General features: G+C 37.4%; 1 protein-coding gene and 1 long non-coding RNA gene across 2 annotated transcripts in view; one reads left to right on the top strand and one right to left on the bottom strand.

Moving 5' to 3' along the window:
• LOC148679736 (uncharacterized) overlaps window positions 1–17715 on the top strand; it is an 807653-nt gene that overhangs the window by 191254 nt on the left and 598684 nt on the right. The window lies entirely within an intron of this gene.
• On the bottom strand, window positions 2–17600 carry zgc:161973. The gene is given in 10 exon segments (NM_001082806.1): window positions 2–551; window positions 5134–5255; window positions 5375–5508; window positions 5590–5672; window positions 7304–7427; window positions 7497–7694; window positions 10666–10896; window positions 10957–11061; window positions 17275–17370; window positions 17465–17600. Coding segments are annotated over 10 exon segments (1464 nt in total). The 5' UTR covers window positions 17575–17600; the 3' UTR covers window positions 2–290.

Raw genomic sequence — 17715 nt, 5'->3', positions numbered from 1 at the left:
ATTTTGGTTCTACAGTGCAAGTTTATTTGCATAGTAAACAGTGCTACGTATTCTCATTCTTGACAATGAGAAACAACATGACAAAGGTGTGTAAACAACATTTACCAATTTTAAATTAAGTGCTTTGAGATTTGCTGTTTTTTTTTTCTTCATTTGGAAACGTTAAAGCCCTTGAAACTCCACAACAAAACATTTCAGATATCTCCATCAACAAAGAGCAAAAAATAAATAAAATAGGAAAATAAAAATATTCTAAATGATCTTCGAGCTCAAAGCACAATCAAAGTCATTCACCCCCAAAAGTGCTTTTTCACTTTGGCTACTGAGAACACAGTAAACAACTGCACCAAGAAGAAGTGCTGGAACTCCTCCATCCACACAAAGGTCATTTTGACCTTCCCCTCCGCGTCCTCATAAAGGATGATGAACTGCTCACCTTCGTACTCCACGTCCACCACTCTCGGATTACTGGACATCCTCACAGGTGAACTCACACACCAGAAGGGGCGCTGAGCCTCATCCAGGACTGTCAGAGTCATCATACAGCAACGCTAAAGGCAGAGGAACAAGTACAGAATGTTACGTTTCTCGGTGCAATTTAATCATAAAGTACAGTCACTAGTAGAGATGAAATAAAATGAGATGGAAGGAAGAATCATACTTTGAACCCAAGAACGTTGTGTTCATTCACATAATGTTTGACTGTATGTATAATATGAATAATATGAAGGAGGAAATTTAATTTATCACTAAAACAGTGAAATATAAAGTTTTTCAGGGGAGAGCAAGTGATTTACAAAAAAACAATGTTCGCAAGGAAACACACACAAAAAAAATGTTTTAGTGAAGTTGAATGATGATGAATGCATTTGCACAAAAACACAAATACGTCTGAAACAGAACTTCAAAGTTTCACCAAGAAACTCAAATATTTTGCCAAAGAACTCAAATGTTTTGCAAGAGTATGTCAGTGTTTTTCTATCCTGCAGGCTCTATCTACTGGACATCGTTAGTTTGGAATACACTACAGCCAAAATAAATAAATAAATAAATAAAAATAAAAATAATAAAAAAAGAACTGTACAATCTTGGTATGAGAGAGACTGTATCAAATCTTTCAATCCTGAGTTTGTACCTATTACTACAGTATTATGGTTTTTCATTTTATTTTACTTTTTTGTTGGGTGGATCTCAGGCTGTTCAAAAATAAAAATGTTTAATAAATTAAAAACATTTTTTTTTTATGTTTTAATAAGAATGAGAATACAAAGTTTCTTTTGGGAACACGATATGGTTGTGCTACGTCCCAACCAGACTAGGGTTAGTGGGAGCAATAACCAGGTATAAATTAAATTTAGAAATAACAAACATAGGGTTTACCCCCTCTCCTGTCCCAGCTCAAAATAACCTTAACAGGTATTTAGCAAGCAATAACAATATTTATTTTCAAACTAAAGTTCCTGAAAGCATTTCTTCAGAAGGGAATCCAGGCCAAAATAATAAACAAAAAGACAAATAACTTGTGGGGAAATAATACCTTACTTACCTGCTAAAATAATGAACCCTAAACAAAAATCTCACTTTTTCCCCTCGCCACAAAACAGGAGAAAATGGGATTTCAACCTACTGCTTCAACTCTCAAACAACAACGACAAAAAAAAAAAGCACACAGGCTCGAATGAAATAGGGCGAGCAGTTAGGAAAAACTTTGTAAACTAATGATATGAGTCACAGTCACACAACACCAATACAACAGATAATGTGGGAAATTATATAACGATGGTTTGTTTTGTAGACTATCGAAAAACAATATACAGTAGCTTAAAATGGGCTAATAATTTTCCTTAAAGGGCACATAGGTTACCCCTTTTTTCATATTTATTATAAGTATTTTGTGTCCCCAGAATGTGTCTGTAAAGTTTCAGCTCAAAACACCCATCAGAGTATTTATTATAGCTGTTTGAAGTGTCTTTAATATAGCTGGGAAAAGGTTGTTGCTGTTTTTTTTTTTGCACTGGGCCTTTAAGGCTAGTCATCCCTACCCACCGTTCCCACGTGCCTGTCAGCAACATGCCTCAACACGCCTTCGGCTGCCTCAGGAAGCAGATCTCACGTAACATATGTGAGAAATACTACAGTGAGGACTTTACCAATCAGTATCTGATGCGTTTTTTGTGGAGTTGCAACCATGAGTTCACGCACACACAGCGTAGACACGCAGACACACACACATTGCACAGACACGTAGCGCAGACACACATGCACATACATAGCGTAGACACGCACACGCACACACACACACACACACAAAGCATAGACATGTAGTGCAGACACACACACATACATAGAGAGAGAGTGAGAGAGACACACGGCTGTGCTGATGAAGTGAATCTGAAGTGAATCGCTGTACTTCAAACACGTGCACACGTTTTAAAACATGTTAAACTTGTAAAACTCACTCTTGATCACGTCTGAAGATGATTGATGATCCTAGCAAACTGAACAGACCTTTTATTCCCGGTTGTTTTGCGCTCGTCCTGTCTTGTCGATATGAGTATATGCATTACTACGGAGACATGTTAATGTGCGCAGCTGTCAATCAATATTAGTGGGCGGGGGGACCGCACTCCTACGTAAAGTTGCGGTCGATCTATATTGTTATGTTGTTAAATTTAAAAGAAAAAAAGGACTGGGTGTGTTTATTTCACCCCAATATGACAGTATATAAACTATACTTACACACATGTATATCCAAACAGCTTGAAAAGTAGATTTTTTACCACAGGTGCCCTTTAAAATGGTTTTTAAAAATTAATTTTTAACCATAAAGCTTTTATTCTAGCTAAAATAAAACAAATAAAAAAAAGAAAAAACATCAGACATACTGTAAAAATGTCCTTGCTCTGTTAAACATCATTTGGGAAATATTTAAAAAAGAAAAGAAAATTCAAAGGGGGCTAATAATTCTGACTTCAAATAAATATAAACCAATATATATATATATATATATATATATATATATATATATATATATATATATATATATATATATATATATATATATATATATATATATGTTTATCTCGCCTCACAGAAAAAAGGTCACTGGTTCGAGCCTCAGCTGGTATTTCTGTGTGGAGTTTGCATGTTCTCCCCATGTTGGCGTGAGTTTCCTCCGGGTGCTCCGGTTTCCCTCACAGTCCAAACACATGCGGTACATGGGAATTGGATAAGCTAAATTGTCCGTAGTGTATGTGTGTCTATGAAAGTGTATTAATGTTTCCCAGTGCTGGTTAGCAGCTGGAAGGGCATCCCCTGTGTAAAACATATGCTGGATAAATTGGTGGTTCATTCCACTGTGGCAACCCCAGATAAATAAAGAGACTAAGCCGAAAAGAAAATCAATGAATATGCATCGAAGATGTTGACAGATGTTTGATATCTCTGCCTCTGTTTATTTCACTTTTGCACACATTACATACAGTATCACTTTGTTTTATCTGCAGCACCACTGACTGTAAAATGCTTCCACACAGAACTTGAGCAAGTTTTTGGCTGGTGGAAGACCAAAAAAATGGCTCAGCAGCAGCCTCACTCTTTTCTATTTGGCTGTCCAAATCCATGTGAGGAGTTTCAAGTTAATAAGTGAGGGGAAGCTATGCTAAGGCTAACAAGCCTATAGCATATATCTTGCTGTCTGCAAAAGACAGTAATGTAAACGTACCATATAACTCCCACAAGTGTATACAATTCGAGAACTACGCAAGCATCGTTTTAACCTTTATAAACGAATGTTAACGTTGCTCTGTCAACAGTCTTTTGTCTAAATTACCATGCTAACAGGGCTACGTAAACAGAGAACACCCGATTGCAGATGTCAATAATGCAACCTAATGGAATAATTCAGCCATAGTTAATCCAGTGTGCCTGCGTATTAGCCTCTGTGTACAAGCTTGTAACTTTAAACTAGTACACAGTTGGCATAACTTTTAGTTGCAGCAATTTTGTTCTGTGCTAAAATCCGGTGTTGAGAAGTCTTTACGATTATTAACCGTGTCGAATTAATAATAATAATACTTTACATTTATATAGCGCTTTCCTGGAAATTTAAAAGAGTTGACATTTTTTAGGGGGAATCTTCTCACCCAAAACCAGTGTGCAACATTTACCTGAATGACGTGACGGCGGCCATATTACGTCAGACCACACATCAGCTGATTGGTGGTTAGGAAGCCATGATGGACAGAGGCAAGTGAGCAAATCTGGCCAGAATGCCGGGGTTAAACCCCTATTTTTTTTTTTTGAAGGCTATCCTGTGACCTCTGTTTAACGCTGCATCCGAAAGACTGCACTCACTGAGCAGTATAAAGTCCCCGTCACTTTACTGGGGCGTTAGGACCCACACAGACCGCAGGTTAAGTGCCCCCTGCTGGCCTCACTAACACCATTTCCAGCAGCAGCCTAGCTTTCTCATGTGGTCTCCCATCCAGGTACTGACCAGGCGCAGCCTTACTTAACTTCAGTGGCGGACCACAAGAGAGTTGCAGAGAGCTAGCTGCCAGCAAAACACAGTACAGGCATTTAGCACAGTTAATAGTGAAATCTAATCGGTTATTCATTGCTCCCTACACCTCACAGTGCTGTAACTTGCTCTACAGAGTACTTGTGCAAATTTAATTCATTCAAAAAGTGTTTTCTTTGAGCAGGTACAATTAAAGGTTCAATTCCAATATCTGACTGCCTGTGTTAAGACAAAATTGTATTCTTGTAAAGTAAAATTGTGGATAAAAAGCATTATCAATACATTGTGCTATCTAACTGATAAATGTTACCGAACCAAGAAAGCAATGCGCACAGAAAAACAGCAAACAAGTTCTGAATGAAATTTGCAGTTAATACACAGATCATGTCTCCCAAACCAAGGGGCATGGTGACCTACTCTTACAACCCTAATGAATAATAAACACTGGAAATCCATCTAGTAAGCCATTTTGACTCGACTGTTCCCCATTTACACACAGCTTAATACCTAGTTCTCTATTTATAGACAAGATCTAAAAATAGCCAGCCAGCACAGATTAACCAGTCTGAAGCCTGAAAGTGGCCAAACAGTATGAATCGCATGTACAATACCTCAACATTTCCCTTCAGTCCCTCTGCTTGCCATGGTAGACAGATCCTCACCACAGGCATGTGTTCGGAAGAATCAGAGAAATCAACAGCGTTTAGCTGCACATACTCCCCTTGCAACCCCACTAAAAAACACAAGAACAATAAAAAAGGTTGCTCATAATTGTTGAAAAAACTAGTTTTAAAATTAATCAGTTAAATGAAAATGTGCTACAAAATAATTATATAAAAGTGATGCCTTTACCTCTGCTGGTGTACAGTGGGGAGAAACGCTGACACATGATTCTGCGAACTGGATTGTGAAGCACAATGTGGAGTGTGTATCCATGCCGAACACAGTCAGGGTCCACAGCATTGTCTTCTGTTGGTATGTAGGGGCTATTGATGTGAATGAAGACATTATGTGAGATGTTTTCAATATACGTTTTGACTATATTGCCATTAATACAGGTTTCATACCAAAATCTTGACCCAAGAAGACTCTTTTCAATCAGTTTGTGAAAGTGCAGGTTGATCATGATAAAGGCGATTCTCCAGTTGCCCTGCAAACATCAATAAAATAAAAATCTGAAGTTCATGATTTAAACAGTATATAATGGAACATTATATTGGACAAAACTGATACTACGATATTTAGTTTGTCTGCAATATATATTGCATTATGAATACAAGTTTACAAGATCACATATTACTCTATTTAGAATGAATACCTATTTTTACATTTTGTATTGAACAAATACTAAATAATTGCATGGTTTTCTGTGGAATCTAACAGTATTGATGTAAACATGTTATAATATTAGGTAAAATAACACTGTATAGTGTAGAGTCTTTATTGTATAAATAATTAAATACGATTATTTTTGTTTTATATACCTTTATAACCTCTTGGTTTAAGTTTGCTTAAATCGAAAACAGTCTTAAAAACACATTAAAATGAAAAACTTTCACTCTATTTAAGGGGTTTCATTTTGCAATGGCTCAACAAATCACATGTTCTGAACTGACTCTGATCAACTATAATCTTGACATTACGTATTCTGCAATGTGACTATAACAGATCGATGCTGAAATAATATATAGTGCAGTCCTACAGTATATGATGGTAAAACTATTGGTATATATTTACAGTTTACAATTAGTCACGCATATAGTATTACTTACTGTAATTAGAATAAAATATGCAAAATTCTATGCATCTAACCTAAAATCTACTCACCATCTTAACCTAAACCATACAGTAAGGTGCTAATTAATGTTATTTGCAATTTATTTTATAGTTGTTACGGTGTAACAATTCAATTCAATTCAATTCAGCTTTATTTGTATAGCGCTTTTACAATGTAGATTGTGTCAAAGCAGCTTCACATAAATGGTCATAGTAACTGTAACAGTGTGGTTCAGTAACTGGAACAGTGTGGTTCAGGTTTTAGTGTTTAAGTGTTAACAATAACAGGAAGGATGCTCCTATAATCTAATAGAGGTAATTTTTATGTTATCAGACTTAATCAGACTTTTGATATATGATAGCCTTAATCTATCATAAAAAGTAAACTTACAACCATTGTGGCTGACTAAGACAAATAAGGATCACACTGAAATAAGCATCATGTATTGTCCAGTCGCATCCGTTTAAGACATGATGCAAAAGTTAAATTGCAATAGGCTACATTTGTTTTATTATATCTTCCTAGCTAACATTATAGCTGCCAGTAGATGACCAGTGGAGCTCTGGTTGGAACTTTAGGCACCACAAGATTTCAGCCTCCAGGGTCTTGTTGACTAGAGATGTGCTCCACTACAATACGTCTCACAACTGTAAAGTGCTCACTCTCCCACATTTGATAGCACAACAGTGGTTTTAAAATAATTTTTCTCAAAAGTAAATGTTTCTGTGCATGTTCGCGTTACTTAACAGCTACAGCTTTGTGCCTGTATTGGACTTAAAGGGATGGTTCATCCAAAACTAAAAATTCTGTCATCATTTACCCACCCTTCACTTGTCACAGATCGGTTTGCCTTTTAAACTCAAAATTTACAAATTAAAATGACAAAAAAGTTTTTGAGGTATTCCTTGACAAAAATATATCTCAAAGTCCCTGACTTTCAGTGTCTGGAATAATATTCGTGGATATTCCAGAAATCCCATGACCTGTGGGAACCCTGAACATACCCGCCAGACGCCGATGATGATTTTGCCAAACTGCAGCAATTTCACAAGCCTGTCATAGCCAAGAAACACCCAGTGTACAGATTTATCTGTAGCTGTCTTGCAGATCAGAGAGCGCCACCTCGGCCTGCACATTAGACACGTTGGTCAGATTAGAGCAAGTATTATGCAAAAGATTTCAATCTGTTTTTCATACTTGTCTCCAGGAGCTCCCACAGGTCGACACATGATTCCATGAAGCTTCAGGCTATCAAGATTGTGCATCAATGGCCAGCAGCCATTACTCCAAAACACAGTAACCGATGAATCCTCAAAGAAAGTGTGTGTTTGCTTGTAGACACTTTCACGTCCATTCCTAAACGTAAGTGTGATTTCCCACTGAATGTGTAATCTCCTATAAAACACAGAAAACACAGGTGTAGCTCCTCACATCTTCCTCGACATTTCACAATAGCTTTACCTAGGAATGCATGAAATTTATCATACAAACAACTTATTGGGCAATATGGGTAAAAATTACATAATTTTTATTGCTCCAATAAATGAATATAATATGATAACCATCTTTGATAAAGTGTGATTGCTGGTAAATCAATAAATCAAACTGATGTATTTGAGATTCACCCACTTTCTGCAGAGTGACTGTTATTTTAAAACTGTGTCACGATCAAATGTGAACAACTCCTTGGCATTCTGAAAGTGTTTCTTCTCTGAGACAGCAAAGGACAGAGCGTTTGCACCTTCCTTAAGGATTTTGAAGAGGAAATCAGAATTTAACATCAAATCATGGTGAAGCCTTTCCCAGAGATGGGTTGCAGCTGGAAGGGCATCCGCTGCGCAAAAACTTGCTGTATAAGTTGGCGGTTCATTCCGCTGTGGTGACCCCGGATTAATAAAGGGACTAAGCCGACAAGAAAATGAATAAATCATGGTGAAGCTGTTTTAAAAAAGTATAAAGCATCTGTGCTATCAGCTAGAGTGTACATGGAGGGCTCTATTTTAACAATCTAAGCACACAATCTAAGGGCCTACTCACTCTATGCCATCCGTACCGTGCCCAGGCCCGTTTCCCGGATTGTTTGAGAAGTGTGAGTGCGCCGAATCAGGCTCAAGCACGGTTTACTTGGCCGGCCCTGGCCCGGTTGGAAAAGGTGTGCCTGAGACCGGTTCACTTGGGCTTTGGTACGCTTGTGTGTGAGTACAAAACGCGCCAAAGCCCGAAACTGAAAGCGAGACGTGACTTTTAAGGGGCTGTTTCATATGGATTTATTAATCATTCTTACGGTTCAGTGAATGCAAACTGCCGTAGTTTATTAAAGACGCAAACCCCTCACTGCACGACAGCTGCGCGCCTTCAGCAGACCTCCTCATTCCTGCAGCACGAGAGCTTTATGATTGTTTATGAGCGCCAAAAGTGGCGGATCTGTTCGGTGAAATATCTGACTGTGTGTCCCCGCATCCCTAAGGACTGTTTGGCGAAATATTTGACGGCATATCAAACGACTGAAACGATATAACTAGAGAAATCTCCACTGTGCTGCTGAGTGAGAGAGTGCTTTTCACTGAACAGCGCAGCAGCGATGACGTAAGCGTGCCGAAGCCCGTTTGTGGTGTGAGTGCGGGCCGTCGGGGGACACGGGAGGGGGGACAAGCGTGCTTTGGCCCGGTTCGAGGCAACTGTACCTAGTGTGAGTACGGCCTAAAGCTGTGTCTCTCAACCATGTTCCTGGAGGACCACCAACACTGCATGTTTTGAATATCTTCTTTGTCTGTCACACCCATCACAGGTCTTTCAGTCTCTTCTAATGAGCTGATGATCTGAATCAGGTGTTTTTAGGGAAGCAGACAAGGAAAATGTGTAGAGTTGGTGGTGTGTTTCAAGTATAACACGAGTATTAAACCAATCAGAGTCTCATCTGACATTCCCTTTCAAATTTTGTTGCGTTGTGCCATGGTGCATTTGCTATATACTTGGTGGACTTTGTAAGTGGAAACAAAACCATCTGCAGCATGAGGATAAAGAATGAACCATTTGGCCTCTATACTTTCTCTTTTCTTTACTCTTATTTTCGTGGATAAGAAAACAGTTACTGAAGACATCCATTAGCTATTTAATTTTGTTTGTTAAGCACAAAGATTTGTTTCAAAACTATTTCTAAATTCAGTTCTGATTTCTAGCAAATGAATTAGTGAACAATAATAACGAAGTGTTTTAAAAAAAAATCTTTTTATATCCATTTTTAATTTTTTGTTATATCCAAACACATCCTATTCTTATACCCCATAGGGTGACGCATACATCTCCAAAACATGATAGGTGGACAAATCTAAACTTGTTTATATTAAAGCAAATATAAATATGCCTATTAAATACTACCAATAATTTTAATAGTTGGTGGTTCATTCCACTGTGGCAACCTCTGAAATAGAAACTAAGGTGAAGGAAAATGAATGAATGAATGAAAAATAACATTAAACAAATGGAAATTGTCATGAATAAACAGATAACAGAGCTGGATTCAAAACCCAAAGGTGGATTCAAACTTCAAAGGTGAAGAACGCAAGGGAGGAGGTAATGGTTATATTTATGTAGAAAATATTCATTTTTGTAAATTTTTTTCCTTTTAATTTTTTTCATATGTAAATATATTTGTGTCATGCTGTGTATATTAAGCAATGTGTACACATTTTGGACCTGCTCCGGCACATAATGCGTTCTTTAAACTACAAAAACTCTGCGCTGGACTTTAGACCAGCTTTTTGTTGGTCAATGGCACAGTCTATTTCAGTTGTCTCAAAATAGCAACGCGCCAACAATGCACCTTAACACAACTCCTTTTCAGACCTGCAGGCCCATGAGTCCACAAAGTGGTGGAAAATGGATTAGCTATTTAAACAACGTGGTGCAAAACGTGAAAATGACAGTTGCACTGGTCTTAAAATAGCAACAAATCGCTCCAAACATGTCTTGCGAGTGTTAATGCAGCTACTTGAAAACTATAAAAACTTTTCTTGAGACAACCAAAAACGCTAAGCTTAGCAAAGAAATACCTGTCAGCACCTCAGAAATGTTTTGGATGAATAGAGAAACAGAACTGGTTGTGAGAAAGCAGAGATGCGACTGTTGATCAATAAAAATCTCAGACTAGTGCCCTCACAGCAAAGACTGAAAATCCTGTTATGTTTTTAATATTATTAATGTTAGAATATAAAATTTCTCGTAAATCTCAACTATGGCCCAAGTTATTTTGAGAATGTACTTTATTTGTCAAGACACACTTTAAACAGTATATTTGTATAGAACTAGTTATTAATTAGTTATTAAGTATGACCTTTCTCTGCCCCAATCAAAGCAAATGTCTTACCTGAGCACTTCCTCAGTGAGAGCTGGCATGCCGGTGTGTGGGTTCTTGTGTTTTAGCTCTGTTTTCCACATGGTGTCCTTGTATCCTGCCATCTCCTTGAGCAGCATCTTCTTCCAGTATCCTGAAGGTTTCCCTTCCGCATGTGTGCTTCTCATGCCTTCTGCCACACTTACTCGAGGTCTCCACTTCTTCTTCTCAATCTCGGAAGCATACAACACAGACCACAGAGCACTGGACATCCATGTTAATATTTATTATTCCATATTCATACGATTTCTGTCACAAACTCACTTGCTGTTGGCCAGGTCATGAAACCGCTTGTTGACAAAGCTGATATTGAACAGAGAGGAGGCATCCAGAGAGGAAAGAATCTTGAGGATGATCTCAGATGGCAACCTAAGATAAACACATGGTAGAGTAAGTGGAGTGCGATAATTTTGGCCTACAACACCTCTATTTAATATTTCAAGAGCAAGGGATGTTCAAGAGTGTAAGGCATTAAAAGGGTTTGATACTACTTTGAAAAATGTGTGATAAACTTGAACATTTACTTGTGATCTTGTTAGTTTCATAATGTTTTTTGGTGAAGGTTCGAAATAGGTGAACTACCCCAAATAAAATCAAAGGCAATATTGTTCCAGTGTGACACTGTTGTCGTGACATCCAGTCAAACTGTTGTATATACACGTAGTACTGCAACATGTTTGGTAGTGATTCTGTACAGCTGGGATGCTATCAGCATGCATTGCAGCGGTGCTGATATACAGTCACATTGGAGTGCTACGAGTGGGATATTGCTCATATATACAATACAGACCAAAAGTTTAGACACACCTTTTCATTCAAAGAATTTTCTTTATATTCATGACTATGAAAATTGTAGATTCACACTGAAGGCAACAAAACTATGAATTAACACATGTGGAATTATATACATAACAAAACAGTGTGAAACAACTGAAAATATGTCATATTCTAGGTTCTTCAAAGTAGACACCTTTTGCTTTGATTACTGCTTTGATACTGCTTTGACTGCTTTGATTACTCCCAACAGTGTCACCAACAAAGCACACCATCACACCTCCTCCTCCATGCTTCACGGTGGGAACCAGGCATGTAGAGTGCATCCGTTCACCTTTTCTGTGTCGCACGGTGGTTGGAAACAAAGATCTCAAATTTGGACTCATCAGACCAAAAGCACAGATTTCCACTGGTCTAATGTCCATTGTGTTCTTTAGCCCAAACAAGTCTCTTCTGCTTGTTGCCAGTCCTTAGCAGTGGTTTCCTAGCAGATATTCTAGCAAGAAGACTTGATCCACACAGTCTCTTCTTAAAAGTTGTTCTAGAAATGTGTCTGCTGCTAGAACTCTAAGACTCTTTCTAAGACTGGTGACTCGGATGAACTTATCTTTAGCAGCAGAGGGGACTCTTGGGCTGTTTCTCAATATGTGTTCTTCCCCGGTCTTGTGTCCTCATGTTCTCATGTAACATCATCATCAACTACCAATGTTAAGTTCCAATACTCAAGACCGCAAGAACAGAGGACGTGTGAAAGTTCCCACGTGTTCTTGATAGAGGACGCACTGATGCAGACTTGAGCATCGAACTCGCTTTAGAAGTCTCAGAAGTCATTGCGGCTGGAGGTGGGAAGCGCAGCATTTTACATAGGTTTGTAATAATTAAAGTTCAGAGATATAATTTTTTGACCTCAGGAGTTTACCTGAATAAGACAGTGAATATAAACATTAACATGAAAATCTTAATAAAGGTATGAATGCATTAAGGGTGTTTATTTGCTGAAATTCCTATTAAAATCAGTTTTATTTGTATTGTGGAAAGTGTATTTGTAAAGTCTTTATGCAGAGTACAGGGCTCAACAATAAGGACTGCCCGGTGGCCCAGGGCCAGCGTGAGAGACCCTTGGGATAGTATAAAGGATCATTACTGGCCCGATTGGGACAGTGTTGCCTTGTCACTAAAGTTTAATTTGCCTGTGAATATTTGTCAATTGCGTGCATTTTAAGTTTGTGCTTTTAAGTCTTTAAATGCTATCTTCTCTGGGATGTCGTAAACACCATATTGCTTTTTAGTTCCTCTTATGTGATTTGATGTTGAGCATGCTATTTTGTTCCCATAACCTGGTGACAATCAGAACAGCAAAGAAACGGCAACATCAAATTATAAGGCTAAAAGAAAATGTCTGTTTATAACATCTTGGAAGCAGACATTTACGTGGAAACAACACGTCAAAAAATGAAGTAATGTTTTGCACTATTTGCCATCAGTTTGACAAGTCAGCCACCCATTTTTTTTTTAATAATTTTGAACTGCAATAAAATACCTCCACATTTTCAATACTGCTCTTTTTGTTTGCATAACACTTTGAATTTTGCTCATTATACATTTATTAACATTTTTAATTATTAAAATGTTTGATTCACAGACATTATTTTGACCCATTATTTAAAATATGTGACTATAAATAGCTATTAACTTTTCCTTTTATTTTTTTTGGTGGGGCCAGTAAAAATTTTGGCAGGGCAAGTAAAAATCTAATCCACTGGCCCGATTGGATCAGTAGAAAAAATCCTTAGCGGTGAACCCTGGAGTATATATTGTAAAAAGGGGAAAAACAATAAATCGTTGTATGAATGCTGCAATGTTTAAATCATTTTTGGTTAAAGATGCATGAGGGTCTTGTGACCATCAGCAAGAACGCAGCATCTCGTTTCTCACAGAACGCGTTCTCCGTCCTCGCAGTCTCTCAAGTTCGTTCTTCCGAGGAGACCTACAGTAGCAACCTAGCAAGACCAGTCTTTACAAGAACACAAGTCCATTCTCTGCGTTCTTGGAATTAAGGAACCGCCCAGTGAGCCAGTTTCTTTGTAGCGTTTGATGGTTTTTGTTACTGCACTTGGGAACACTTTCAAAGTTTTCCTAATTTTTTTAACTGACGGTCCTTCGTTTTCTAAAGTAATGATGGCCACTCGTTTCTCTTAGCTGCTTTTTCCTTGCCATAATACAAATTCTAACTGTCTATTCAGTAGGACTATCAGCTGCATATCCACCTGACTTCTGCACAACACAACTGATGGTCCCAACCCCATTTATAAGGCAAGAAATCCCACTTATTAAACCTGACACCTGTGAAGTTAAGACTATTTCAGGTGACTACCTCTTGAAGCTCATCAAGAGAATGCCAAGAGAATGCAAAACAGTAATCAAAACAAAAGGTGGCTACTTTGAAGAACCTAGAATATGACATATTTTCAGTTGTTTACATAGTCATGAAAATAAAGAAAACTCTTTGAATGAGAATGTGTGTCCAAACTTTGGGGTGTAACGGTATATGTATTCATCTCAAACCATCACAATACGAGGTCCAAAGCTTAGTTCATGTGCTACCATGACAAAAACAGTCAGTCCAGATGTGCAGTCACTGGAGTTAGACAGAAAAGACCACAGCAGTTCAACAACTGAGGAGCCATTTACAAAGAACACATCTTTATGTCTGTAACCATGACCCGTGACACAACAGTGCTTAAGAGTGTCCACTGCTCTTAAACTGACACAATGTATTAAAAATTAGCCCTGCTGTGAGTGAAAGTAGAAATTGTTATAATCATCGAAATACGGTGCTGTAAAAGACGTAAATGATATGAAGAGTTCAGATGCAAAAGCCGTTAAATGCCACTTCCACCAAAAATGGGATACTGTCATGACAGAGTGAATGACTTTTAGGCATGTAGTACATGTTCAACAAATATTTTTGCTTGAAATCATCTGAATCCCAGCTTCAGCATATTCAGAAATAACAGTTTGTTGGCAAAAGCCGCTAAACTGCACCTACCTTTGACAGCAAAAGCCGTTTTATCCCCAGAGCCAATCAGAAGCGCGAATCGAATCATATGTTTTCAATGTAGCAGCGCGCTGATACGCCGGCTTTTATGAGTTTTATTCCACTCTCGATTTTAAAAGACAGAGTTTGATGAACTGGATGAGCCTGTCCGTCTGTCAGTGAATGACAAATAAAAACGTCTCTTACCTCAAAACTCTGTGCAGTATAAGAAAAAGAAAACACACTGTACCCTCGGAAGTTAACATGCATTCATAAAGTTTTTTTGTGCAGCAACACTGCTTTGAATGAGTCCGATTTACTATAAATTAAACGGCAACTGCGTTTAACAAAAGACAGAGTTAAGATGCCGTTCTTTTACCCCACGTGGATGCTATGAGGATAAACACGGGACCAAGACCTTAAGTAAGGTGAGAATGAATGAATGACAGCTTCTAAAATTGTCTAAGAGGCATCCACTTTTTGCCAAGTAGGACTACCTTGTGTTTTATTTGCTAATGTAAGCTATTTTTTAAAAGATGCTAATAATATATAAAACTTTACATTATTAACAATACTTCATAATACCTATATGTCTGATAAGCTTTTTATATTGATGGACAATGCACTGATATTGATGTTTCACAATGTTTTTACACTACATTATTTGAATTTCGCAAGCCTAATTTACAATGTTTAAAATGTTCTATTGACATTAAATCTAAATCCAAAATATCAGAAATCACACCAGATAGTTAAGATTTAATTCATGTTTTATTGTTATTGATTAATGCACTTACTCGAGATTTAATTCATTAATTTTCCTTCTGCTTTTTCCCTGGTTTATCACAATGGAATAAACCGCCACTTACTTGACAGATTTATGCGTTTCAGGTGGTCTGTGTAATGTGTTTTATGTTTGGTAAAATAATTTTAACTGAATCTTCATTTTCAACTAATTCTTGTCTAGATAGGTGGATTTTGAGGTTTTTGCAAAAAAAAAAAGCAGATGCGGATTTAGCTAGTTTTGACGCAAAAGAAAATATACTTTGTTAAAAACCAAAGATTTGTCTGAAGTGACATTTATGAAAAAAAGTTATTTTATTTACTGGCTATTAGAAATGAAAATGCTCATTTTCAAGACAAGAGGCTTGATGAATTTTAAGGGGTTTGCATCCAAACTCTTCATGTCTCATCTTGTGAGCTCATATTGTGAGTCAGTCTGTGAGTAAGTGAGTGCTCTCTCTTCTCTTATACATAACAGTTGTTCGCTGCACCTACTGTTATGGATAGACACATTGCTGCATTTTCATTATAAGAGATTTCAGGTTTGAAGCTGATTGAATCTTAAATTCAATACACAATTATTGTTTTTCTGTTGCTTTGGAAATGAATACACAATTTCCTAATTATAAAGTTTAAATTAGGTTTCATTATTGCGTTTATTTTTTCCTGTTGCATCACAAGATGCTTCTCAGTACTCTAGCTGATTGTGACAAAACACTTCAGCCTGTTCAAAATAAACAGAACAAGCAAGTACTAGAGATTTGTTGTTATTCTTGTTGTACTGTACCAAATACTGAACTGAAACCGGAGCAGCTGGAGGAAACCCACGCCAACACGGGGAGAACATGCAAACTCCACAGAGAACCAGTGACCTTCTTGCTGTGAGGCGATTGTACTACCCACTGCGCCTCTGTGACACCCAAAATCCTTGTTCCCTTTCATTTTGTCTCATGTACTCAACTTTTTTTCACCTTTAAATGAAAGGACAGTAGAGAGTATAGACAGGAAAGCGTGGGGAGAATAGAGGGGAAGAATTGGCATAGAACCTTGATGCGGGAATCAAACTCAGGTTGCTGTAAACACCGGAGTGCCATGTGATCCACACACCAAGGTGGGTTTCGTACCCAAGCCTTTGCCGTAACCTTGTCCGCGACAACCACCAGCCCATACATATATACAAACTTGTGAAATACATAAATAGGCTAAATATATATGGCTGATTCCAGCTTTATGGATGTGACATTTGCAGCAAAAATTCAAAACATAAATTCGCAGAGAAAGTATACGTTAACATTATATTGAACCATCTGTTTATATTTTTCCAAAACAACTTACCACAGAGTTATGGGATCAAAAAAATTCAATCAGTGAACATTTTTATACTTTAAATGAGGAAAATAAACAAGCGTCATGGATGTGACAAAAAAGTCTGCGAGTTTACTGTATACAACATATTTCGTAGAAATTCTGTGAATTAAACTGCACAGACCAAAATAAATAATGCTCAACAAAAGGATAAGAGTTGGCTCTTTATAGAACAAAACTGATTGATTTTATTTTATTTTGACATTTTTGAGGGAAAAGCTTTGTTATGGATGTGACACTTTTTCGTTATGGATGTGACAGACGTGAAATTGCCATTTGTTTGACTTTGGTAAATCAAATATAATAGTTTGAAAACATGGACAGAGACATTTTAAAGTATTTTTAAAGTACTGTAAAACACTTGCCTGCGCAAAAAATGTAGAAACGGTTTCGCAATTTTGGTGAAAACATTTTTCTTTTCATGGCAAGGTTGACATTTTCATGGAATTGCTCATATATATATATATATATATATATATGATAATAAATAAAGAATAATTTACTAGAGCGCCACCTACTGTACGTTTTAGTGTCATTTGTCCACGACAGGCCTTTTATCCACTTTCACCCATGCTTCTATACAATATTATAAATGTTCAATATTTGAAAATGGAATTACTTACCTCTCCAAATAATTTTCCTGCCAGTTGTTAGGGCTTTCTTCAAACACAGTTTTGCTCGTTTCAGTTTGCAAAGGATTCGACACGTGACTCTTCCGTCTATGCAAACACAAAATAATCATTCAGTCTATCGATGAAAATATTCGTGAGGCGTCATTTAAACCCACGTAATGAATTAACGAACGTTACTCACTTTCGCACACAGTCACCATTCTGAGCCTCCGCTCGAGCGGTTTGTTCAGTTTGATCAAGGCCTTGTCTTATAGTCCTGAGAAACTCACTAAGACCACTAAGCTTAGCCATGATTAGTACAATGAGCTAACCTGCTGGCCTTTGACCTTACAAGATAATTTCGCTAGAGGGCAACATAACAGGCTGAATATAAACCAAACAATTTAAAGTGTAATTTTCAAATTAAAAAATGTAACTGCTGGTTTTAGAATG

The sequence above is a fragment of the Danio rerio genome, chromosome 2, assembly GCF_052040795.2.
Source record: "Danio rerio strain M-AB ecotype USA chromosome 2, GRCz13ab, whole genome shotgun sequence".
NCBI classification, from domain to species: Eukaryota; Metazoa; Chordata; class Actinopteri; order Cypriniformes; family Danionidae; genus Danio; species Danio rerio.
Note: the sequence above shows the minus strand (reverse complement) of the source record. Positions and strands in the feature narration are given on the sequence as shown.